General features: G+C 39.9%; 1 protein-coding gene across 6 annotated transcripts in view; it reads right to left on the reverse strand.

Annotated features, from left to right (window-relative positions):
• Positions 1–10,480: 10,480 nt before the first annotated feature.
• The window catches only part of ASPSCR1 (ASPSCR1 tether for SLC2A4, UBX domain containing), a 108,796-nt gene continuing 108,309 nt past the window's right edge, over positions 10,481–10,967 (reverse strand). For 3 of the 6 annotated variants that reach the window (XM_070740127.1, XM_070740130.1, XM_070740129.1), the window contains exon 15: positions 10,481–10,814. In XM_070740127.1, the coding sequence (XP_070596228.1) occupies positions 10,752–10,814 (63 nt within the window). In that variant the 3' untranslated portion in view covers positions 10,481–10,751. Of the gene's footprint in view, positions 10,834–10,967 lie in introns of all 6 variants that reach the window. The other 3 variants (XM_070740128.1, XM_070740126.1, XM_070740131.1) reach the window with 1 other exon arrangement.

Here is a 10,967-nt window from a genome sequence, read left to right on the forward strand (position 1 = left end):
TTCTCTCTTTGGTTGACCAACTGTTTCCTGGATTATTTTCTTGTTGGAAGAAACTTTTTTTATTATCTTTGACTTTTGGTGCAAGTCTTTGTTCATTCTGGGCCTTTACTTTCTTTACTTCATCTTTACAGATTCTGTCTATGCTGATATTCTGCCTTAATTATGTGCCAGTCTTTCCATTTTTTCTACTTGTCCTTTTTTTTTCATTCAATTTGTCAGATCTTTGTGCAGCCATGATGGTTTCTTTTTTGATTTCTTGTTTTTCTTTCTCATCAGTATTGTGCTGGTTTGGGCTTTTATTATCATATTTTTCAGAATTTCCCAAGATTCTTGGTTTTCCCTTTAGGATTTTATCTAAGGAATTTTTCCCATGTTTTTTCTGAGTTTAAAACCAGCTCTTTTAAAATCTAAGATTGATATCATTGTGTTCTATTGTTTGTGTTTTGTTGAATTCTAGTATGACATGGTTACTCTCACCCAAGATTCCTGCAGTTTCAACTCACTCTCTCTCTCTCTCTCTATTTTTCTCTGTAAATATTAAGTTCCATTATGGCTGCCTCTCTAGTTCCCTCCTCAAACTTTTAGAGAACAAAGTTATCAGTTAGGTTGGTGAGAAACCTCTTTGATTTCTCACTTGGTGCAGAATTAGTTTTCCAGTTGATATCCAGTAGTTGAAGTTCCCCATTATTACTGTAGTTACATATGTTACATAGGTTCATTAGTTGGTTGACAAAAAGAATATTCATCTTTTCTGCTTGATTGCATATAATATATTCCTAAGGCCATCTCATTCTTTCTTTTATGTTGACCCATATGCATTTCAGGTGGTTTTCTTTTTTGGTTATATGTAACTCTGTAGAAATATAGTGGTCCTTAACATACAGGGCTGATACGATAAAGGGAGTGCCTCAAGCATATACAGGACCAAACATATACAGGACAAAAGATATAGCAGCTTTAATATGCTCTCATTTAGATGCAAGTTTTATTTGAAGGCTAATTTGCATAAAATGCACAATGGTTGAATTTTTAAGCCTGATTATTTGATTGTCTCTCTACAAAAACAGACAGAAAAAGAAGCTAAATTAGTACATTCTTACCCAACATTTCTTTTCCCCTATAGAAGATCCTTAGAATTGTGCCAATGTGTTAACCAGGAAAATCCTTTCTGCAAATTCTGAATTTATTCAAAAAAATACAAAATGTATTTTTCTTTTTCTTTCTACCCTTTTGGTTCGCAGATTGTCTGCTATGTGAGAACAGTCTGCAGTTTCCAAAATTACAAACATGTTTTCACCTGGAAAGGGAGGGCAATCTCTTCTCTGGTTACACGCTAAAGAGGCATTTTCTCAAGAAGATCCTGCTTGAGACAGAGGGATGTACAGTATATTCTCTGCCCAATCATGAATGCTGATTGGCATCAACTTTATCACTATTAAGGCAAATTAAATCAATTCAGTGTTTTAGATTTTATTCCAAGAAACTTCATCATAATGCAAATGTAGTTATTTGCAATTTTTAAAAAAAGCAGATGTACCTTTTTTTGAGATTCTATAGCTGCCACATGATAAACTGTACAGTTGCTTTAAAGAACTGCAAACAGGTGTTATATCTCTGCCTACGTAATTCAAAGTATTTGGGGAGGGATGAATCCAAAACACTGCAATACCCTAATGATTATTTCTGCAACATTGTGATTATGAATTGCAAAGGAGCTGGAAGACTAAGTCAAGATTACTTTCCATCACAAATGTCACTGACTAAATCTTGGCTAAGAGAGAGTGATGAGATAAACTGATAGCCCAATTTATCTCATAAATTTGTGAAAATAAAGCAAGAAGGAAGACTGAACATTATATTAAGAACATGGAAAAACTATATAAATTACAAATAGCAATAGCAAGAAGAAGGAGACATAATCTGAAGTTAGTTGGGGGAAAGATCAAAAGCAACATGAGAAAATATTATTTTACTTCCAGCAGACATGGTTGGTAAATCCACAATAACTGAATTTAAACATGCCTGGGATAAACATATATCCATTGTAAGATAAAATACAGAAAATAGTATAAGGGCAGACTAGATGGACCATGAGGCCTTTTTCTGCCGTCAGTCTTCTATGTTTCAATGTAAAATTTGGCGTAAGTGCATAATTTTTGATAAAATATTAACAGGCTGAGCAAGTTATGCTTTTATTTGGGATATAGATATTAAATAAAGCAAGCAAGAAGTCAAGGTATTTGAATTGCCTATAGAGAGAAGCAAAAGTATTTCTGTAATTATGCTATTTTAACCATTTTTTTCCAATAAATCTTCTTAATCAGAGTTTGTTCTTTTCCAGTCTTAATCACTACTAGTTTTATGTGGTGGTGCAGAGATGCTAGTCTAGAAACTAGGAGTTCTAGTCCTGCCTTAAACATGAAAGCTGACTGGGTGACTTTAGGTCAATCATTCTCTCTCGGACTAACCTATCTGGCAGGGCTGTTGTGGTGAAAATAGGAGGACAATATATGTATGTACACTGCCTTGAGTTACTTAGAATGTAATGAAAGTGGGAGAAAAATTAATAAATACAAAGTTTTGACAATTATGCCTTTTTCTCAAGTACCATTTAGTGGAATTTATGCATTTGATATTCCCATCCCCCTAGGCTTATAAAAACTTTATGCATGGTATGTCTGTATGTATGATTGATTTCTTAAATTGGGGTATCTTTTTAAATTAACTTAAATATTAGTTTGTTTATATTGTTTTATTACTGTTGTTAGCCGCCCCGAGTCTACGGAGAGGGGCGGCATACAAATTTGATTAATAAATAAAAAATAAATAAATTTGTGAGAAGATCCATGTGTGTGTGTCCAGCTGAGAACAATCTAAACCTAAGCTAATTTTTGGAAGTATAGTATAGTCCTCTTTCAAAACTAACATTTTGAAACAGAAGCACCTCTCTGCAAATTAATTATTCTGCGTCAGTAAGCAGCAGATTTAATAACTTGTAGAAGAATCGATGGCCAGGAGAAATTGCATCTATAATTTTTAAAAAAAACATTTAAAACCCCTTGTGTCTTACTGAAAAACACTGGGGCAAAAAAGCAGGAAACAGTTAAGTTGTTGATTTTGCCTTGCCAATCTAGAATCTGGCATCAAGCAGAATGCATGTCAGTTGAAGTATCAAAACAAAATTATTTTTAAAGAAGCCACATATACTGTTCACCCAAATGTATGTTAATATATACAATTCTCTGAATAGAAGGGAGGTAAAGATGTAGCACAGAATACCAACTATCTATTAGTATAGCATATAAAATGATATTATATGAAAGACCAAAATCAGCTCTCATGTCAAGAGTAACTGGTTCAAAGGAAACAAAACTTCCATCACAGGATGCAGAAATAAGATACCCGCTAAGCTCTTATGCAGAGATGGACTAACTGAAAAGTATACAGACCCACATTCTTTCAGTAAGAATAGGGTGATTGTTTTGTATAGTAACCTGAATTTGTAGAGCAACCACTCTTAAGTATTATAGATGAGAGTACAGTGTGTGGGCAGAACTGTTCTATGGATTCAGTTTTCATCTCATTTTAACTGGCATTGAATATCACATTGTTTGCTGTTTTAGTTACCTTCTGTTCCATTCACTCAGAAATGTCTTCCTACCTTTCTCGTCCCTCATTCCCTCCCAAGTTTCTTCAAAGCAGCTGGAAGCATTTGGAAGTAATTAGACCTGAAGGGAAATGTTGGCCAATCTAGGAGACAATGACAAGTGCCAGGAATCCTTAGTGCCCCTTCCAGCCACTTTGAAGTTCATTCAGATGGTACAATGCTGTTTTCTTTGTTTAAAAAAAAGGCTTAGAGGGAACTGGGCCATATCAACCCCACTGAATGGAGAGCTGGTTACTCTGGCTGGGGTCTGAAGAGTGGATAGAGGTGGAATATATGGTTCAAATGAAGACTGCACAGCCATTTGAAGGATGTGTCCTTACAGAAAAGTCACACATCCCTCATTCGCCTAATGTGAACCCCTGTTTGATCATCTTTCAAACAAAAAGGCAGGCATAATTTAAAAAAACAACCCAACCTCTGATGTGGATCATTTATTTCTAAGAAGAATGCTGCTTCCTTCAGTGACATGCCAACACAGGAGAAGGATTAGGATCTTTTGAGCATTAGAGCACAGATGTTAAGGTATTAGTCTAGCTTTGTAGCTATTTACAGGGGTGCATCTCTGCGATCTGCCCACTCCCGTCATGAATAAATATAGCCGCTCTTGAATGTAAGTACTGTTGTCATGTGAAAATATGTATGTGCAGTAATTTGTAAGCAGAGCTATACAAAACGTTCCACATTCCAAATGAATGCTTTGAAATTCTGAGCTTTTGGGAGGGGGGGGGGGCTGAGGACAAAACAGGCTACTTTGTTTTAGCATTTTAGCATGTGCTGCCATCTCATAATTGAAGGAACTGTTTTTTTAAATAAGCCAGCCAGAGGATTAAAATGCATTAGTCAATGAAAAAGGAGGAACTTGCCACCATTGGTTGAAGGTAACTGAAGGCAGGAAAGGGTATAATGATAAGAGTCAGCTAAGTTTATCTCCAATGATTGAAATTTAATTTGTTTTTTTTAAAGGCTTGCTTGCCTGTTCACTGGGGTTTGAACTCATTAGGAAGTTAGAATCCTATATTGGAATATAGTGATAATATATGCTGCCTTATCTTTTTCAGCTACCTATTAAATGCAAACACTGCATTACATAGAAGATAACCTGCAGGATATTAATATCAACAGCAACAACAATAACACTTAGGCTTATAGTGCCCCATAGTGTTTTACAGAACTCTGGTTGGTTTATAATGTCAGCATATTGCCCCCAACAATCTGGATCCTCATTTTACACACCTCAGAAGGATGAAGGGATGAGTCAACTTTGAGCAAATCAGGATCAAACGCCAGAGTGTGGGCAGAGTTTATCTGTAATACTGCATTCTTAACCACTGCACTGCTACGGCTCCTAATAAAATGCTGTATTGAAGTGAATCTGTCCTTAGTTAGGGTTACTTAAGGGGCGTGCATAAGTGTACCAGAGTAACTTCTGTCCCGTCTTGAATGTTTCTCTTCTAGTATCATGTATATAAATATATCTTTGTATACCACCAATACATACATACTTGTGTAGCTAAAGATAACATTAGCTAAAAAGAACTTACAAACTATTATACTGTAGTAGTATGGCTTCCCCCATTTTACCTATTTTATGGCTTAATGGCATAAAATACTTTTTTATAAAATACCTACTTTTTGGGGGGGAGACTACTCAATATCTTGAATGTTCTAGGAATATGGGGCATTCAAATTTGACATGGAGCCATTTTGTTCAAGAAAAGTGTTTTATGGAGTTCTTGGTACTCAATGAGTTTTGCTGATTCCTTGCAGACATTCTGTCACTCTGCATTTTATTCCTTTAGAGATGTAGTCTATTGTTTCATGTATTTTCTCTAGTTATTCTCTTTTTTAATAGGCCAAAAGTGTCTTCGACACACCAGATCCACATTTTTGGTGGTTTGCATGGGAGTGCTATGGTTTACAGTCTGCACTTGTGGGTTTTGAGACTGATGATCCTACGGGTGCTTCTCTGATTTATGTGTCCAACAAACTGAGTCAGAGATTGATGAGTCAGATTGATGAGGACCACAATTATGAGTGTATTTGGTTATATAGGCTATCTTGTGAAGTACTGCTGCCATGGATTTTTCACTTGATCTGGGTCTATGGTTGTAAACATTGAATGAGACAATGATCTTTTCTTTTATTATTAGGCATTTGATTTTTCTGAAAGCACTTAATCAAATATTTTGACCCCTCTGCAAGATGTCCAAGGTGTCTTATAAATCTTTAGTTTTATTTATTTGTTTGATTTATATGTCGCCAAGGGTTAGAGGAGAATAATATTCACCTGATTCAATACTACTGTAAACAGCAGAGAAGTATCTAACTGTCTATCCATCTACTTCTCTACTGTAAACGTACCTTGAGTTTAAAGCAGACTGCCTGTATATGACCAACCAGTCTTATATTATTTACTATCTGGATGCCTCAAGTCAGCAAATGTATCTTGTTTTTCATTAAAACAGAAAGAATGATTCAGGCGGACCTCGACTCCAATTGGAAAACAGAGTCGGCTGACAACGAGTCAGTTGAGGTGACTGGGGCCCGTACTTGTCCATCTGTCTGGGAAGAGTTTGATCTGGTGACACCTGATGAAGTGGACAAGGCCATTGGAGCTGTGAGTTCCGCCACCTGTTTACTGGATCCGTGTCCCTCCTGGCTGGTTTCGGCCAGCAGAGAAGTGACACGGAGCTCGGTCCAGGAGATTATCAACGCTTCCTTGGGGAGGGGATCCTTTCCATCATCCTATAAAGAGGCGCTCGTGCGCCCTCTCCTCAAGAAGCCTTCCCTGGACCCAGCCGTACTTAACAACTACCGGCCAGTCTCCAACCTTCCTTTTATGGGGAAGGTTGTCGAGAAAGTGGTGGCACTCCAGCTCCAGCGATCCTTGGAAGAAGCCGATTATCTAGGTCCCCAGCAGTCGGGTTTCAGGCCCGGTTACAGCACGGAAACTGCTTTGGTCGTGTTGATGGATGATCTCTGGCGGGCCCGGGACAGGGGTTTATCCTCTGTCCTGGTGCTTCTTGACCTCTCAGCGGCTTTCGATACCATCGACCATGGTATCCTTCTGCACCGGCTGGAGGGGTTGGGGGTGGGGGGCACTGTTCTTCAGTGGTTCTCCTCCTACCTCTCCGGTCGGTCGCAGTCGGTGTTAGTGGGGGGTCAGAGGTCGACTCCGAGGTTTCTCCCTTGTGGGGTGCCTCAGGGGTCGGTCCTCTCCCCCCTGCTATTTAATATCTACATGAAACCGCTGGGTGAGATCATCCAAGGGCATGGGGTGAGGTATCATCAGTACGCTGATGATACCCAGCTTTATATCTCCACCCCATGTCCAGTCAATGAAGCAGTGGAAGTGATGTGCCGGTGCCTGGAGGCTGTTGGGGCCTGGATGGGTGTCAACAGACTCAAACTCAACCCGGATAAGACGGAGTGGCTGTGGGTTTTGCCTCCCAAGGACAATTCCATCTGTCCTTCCATTACCCTGGGGGGGGGAATTATTGACCCCCTCGGAGAGGGTCCGCAACTTGGGCGTCCTCCTCAATCCACAGCTCACATTAGAGAACCATCTTTCAGCTGTGGCGAGGGGGGCGTTTGCCCAGGTTCGCCTGGTGCACCAGTTGCGGCCCTATCTGGATCGGGACTCGCTACTCACAGTCACTCATGCCCTCATCACCTCGACGTTCGACTACTGTAATGCTCTCTACATGGGGCTACCTTTGAAAAGTGTTCGGAAACTTCAGATCGTGCAGAATGCAGCTGCGAGAGCAGTCATGGGCCTACCTAGGTATGCCCATGTTTTACCAACACTCCGCAGTCTGCATTGGCTGCCGATCAACTTCTGGTCACAATTCAAAGTGTTGGTTATGACCTTTAAAGCCCTTCATGGCACTGGACCAGAATATCTCCAAGACCGCCTGCTGCCGCACGAATCCCAGCGACCAATTAGGTCCCACAGAGTGGGCCTTCTCCGGGTCCCGTCAACTAAGCAATGTCGGTTGGCGGGCCCCAGGGGAAGAGCCTTCTCTGTGGCGGCCCCGACCCTCTGGAATCAACTCCCCCCGGAGATTAGAACTGCCCCTACTCTCCTTGCCTTTCACAAGCTCCTTAAGACCCATCTGTGACGCCAGGCATGGGGGAACTGAGACATCTCCCCCGGGCATATACAATTTATGAATGGTATGTGTGTATGTATGTGTGTTTAGAAATTGGGTTTTTAAATGTTTTTAGTAGAAATTTAGATTTGTTATAAATTGTCTTTTTGCACTTTGTTGTGAGCCGCCCCGAGTCTGCGGAGAGGGGCGGCATACAAATCTAAATAAACATAAACATAAATGTATACAAGGGGTTAGACCTGAAATCCCTAAAACATTTGCCAGTTTTGGAAGCCATTTTTCTTTTTTGCTTCCGGACTGCACACATTTTAGCCTGAGAAATTGGGAAGGGTTTTCTTTGTTGTTGTTGTACCAGTAGAAACTTAGTCATAACAGCATTCCTCTTTCAAAGACATTTGCCAGCACCTGCTTGGGACTGCCTGGAGGTGGGTAAAATGAGGACCCAGATTGAGGGGGCAATAGGCTGGCTCTGTTAAAAAGTGCTATTGCTAACATGTTGTAAGCCGCCCTAAGGAGAAGGGCGGCATAAAAATTGAATAAACAAATAAATAAATGAATAAATAAATTCAGTTCAATGTTGTGAAGATTTGGTTAGTGTGATGCACTAATGGGTATGGGGCAGGGTTGTGAACTTTCAACTGGGTGGGGGATACGGGTTTTCCCAAATGTGCCAAAATGACATCTCTAATAAACTGGATCTTTAAGGAACATAAAGCCTCAGAGCCTTATTTCATTGGGGATGTTTTCTGGAACCCTGACACCATTATTAGATCAACCAAACTAACATACTGCCAAATCGAAGAGCAATGTCTCCTTCTCTATTAATTTTTACACTATTTCAACCTTGCCCAAAATACAAAAAGAAACAATAAATTGAGGAGCTGATAAGGAAAGAAAAAAAAACCTCTAAGTATGTCTACAGCAAATATAGGTTTATATTATTATAATGTCTACAGTTTTACATTTTAAGCAAGGTATATAGTAAAGCCTTAATATAACAAATTGCTTAGCATGACAGATTTTGTCTGTCTACTTTATGCTGCGTATGAATAGAATATCATTTCCACTTTATGCACCCTATCACAGTAGTTAAGGCATCAGGCTAGAAGCTAGGATAATGTGAAACCTTAGGCCAGTCTCTCTCTCTTAGCCCAACTGATCACACAGGGTGGTTGTGGGGAATCTAGGAGGAGAAAATAGTATTGTGCGGTGTTTGTGGCCTTGAGTTATTGATAAAAATAATAAAGGTACGATATAAATAAATAAAACCCAAATTTCGTTAGGGTTTCATCAATTTTCTGCTTCAACAGATATCCCTTTCCTCTCATTTAAACTTTACTGTAATTAGCTGTCAATGCTAATGATCAAACAATCATACGCAACTCTTATTTATTTGAATCAATCCCCTAATTTTTTTTCCTAAAATATTTAGGAGGCAGATTCTTCTCATTAAGCAGAGAATCCTATATGATCAAAGCTTCTCTGGTCTGTTCATTTAAAGTACCATGCCTGCATCTTAGCAGTCCCCAATAGATCGGTTTATTAAAGAATGTCATTTCATGAAAGGTAAATATCTTCAAATCCAAATTGACTCCTCGAATATACCTAGGAGAAACTCCGGGAACGAGGCAGAGGAAGAGATCACTGGCCATGAAAATAGGCAGTATGCCAAGGTAGCGGGGGCTACGAGCAGGAAACATTTCAGAGACTCCATCCTAACTGACTTGTTTAATTCTGCCTAGGACCGTGATGGTGAACCTATGGCACGCGTGCTGCAGGTGGCACATGGAGCCATAAATGCTGGCATGCAAGCCGTTTCCCTAGCTCAGCTCCAATGTGCACGCGCGTATCAGCTAGCTGATTTTCAGCTCACGTAGAGGCTCTAGGAGGGTGTTTCTGGCCTACGGAGCGGGCGGGAGAGGCTGTTTTCACCCTCCCCAGACTCCAGGGAAGCCTTGGAGTCTGGGGAGGGTGGAAAATGGGCCTACTGGGCCCATTGGAAGTCAGGAAATAGGGGAGCAGGAGCAGTTGTGCTTACATGTATGGGGAATGTGGCAGCACGGGGATGTCACACATGCATGCACAGGGGGTGGGGCACACAGAGGGGATTGAGCCATGGGTATGAGCATACGCATGAGCATTTTTGCACATACCGTACATGTTTTCGGCACCCGAGGGGAAAACGTTTCACCATCACTGACCTAGGACTAACCCTGACTATTTTAAAGATTATGTTTTTTGTCGTTAGTACTAAAGATGCCTTTCTGAAATCCTATTTCTTGCCCACCATGAACAGCTTGACTACTTGATATTCCCAAACAATTTTCTTGCCAACAGTACAGAAGTGATTTGTTTTCTCTTCTTTTCTGCAGTCTATAGACTTAACTGTCTTATGGTCTTCCATCCAAGCATGACCCAGGTCTATTTAACACTTTCAAAAATCAACCAAATTTGCTTCACAATTACCACCCGCTTTAGATTCCCACTGAGTGCCATGTTCTTGAAATTCTCAGCATCCTCACAAAAAAGATGGCAAATGATTTTGCCTGAATTTCTGCACCTACTCCGTTTATGTTATCTGAAGTCACAGAAAGCCTGTGCTTTCTCTTGCTTTACGACACCATCCAAATATGCGTTGTATAGGTCAATGATGTTGCAGAACACAGACAACATTCATTCCCAATTTAATAGAACTGGCAAATGGAAACTGCATTCAACTTTATTCTGAAAAATCATTTCTAGGTCATATATTTTAGCTTGTTATTGAAAGCAGAAAATGGTAATTAAATGTTGCTTCTCAACCAAGCAAAGCTTCTTTCGGCAGCAGGTATTATCACTTCTTCATTTCTTCCCACCTGAAATACAAACATAAGGCAACTAATAGCAAATGAATTTGCCCAATGGAGCTTTCATTAACTTTTCCAAAGAAATAGATTTTCAAACTAAAATCCAGAGAGTATATTAGCATACTCTCACATTCTAAAGTGACAGGGGAAAATCAGTTTGGATTCAATGAGATCAACAGTTGGGAATAACTTCACACAAAGTGGAGGACTTATGGGTGTGAAGACAGATTTGGGGGAAAAAGTACGTATTTTCCTATTACATGTAAGGTGGTACCTGGCAGCTTCAGCCACTTTGGCACTTTTCCAGTTGGGGCCCTCCTTATTTGTGGCTGTGGAATTTCA

The sequence above is a fragment of the Erythrolamprus reginae genome, chromosome 2 (genome assembly GCF_031021105.1).
Source record: "Erythrolamprus reginae isolate rEryReg1 chromosome 2, rEryReg1.hap1, whole genome shotgun sequence".
Classification (NCBI taxonomy): Eukaryota; Metazoa; Chordata; class Lepidosauria; order Squamata; family Dipsadidae; genus Erythrolamprus; species Erythrolamprus reginae.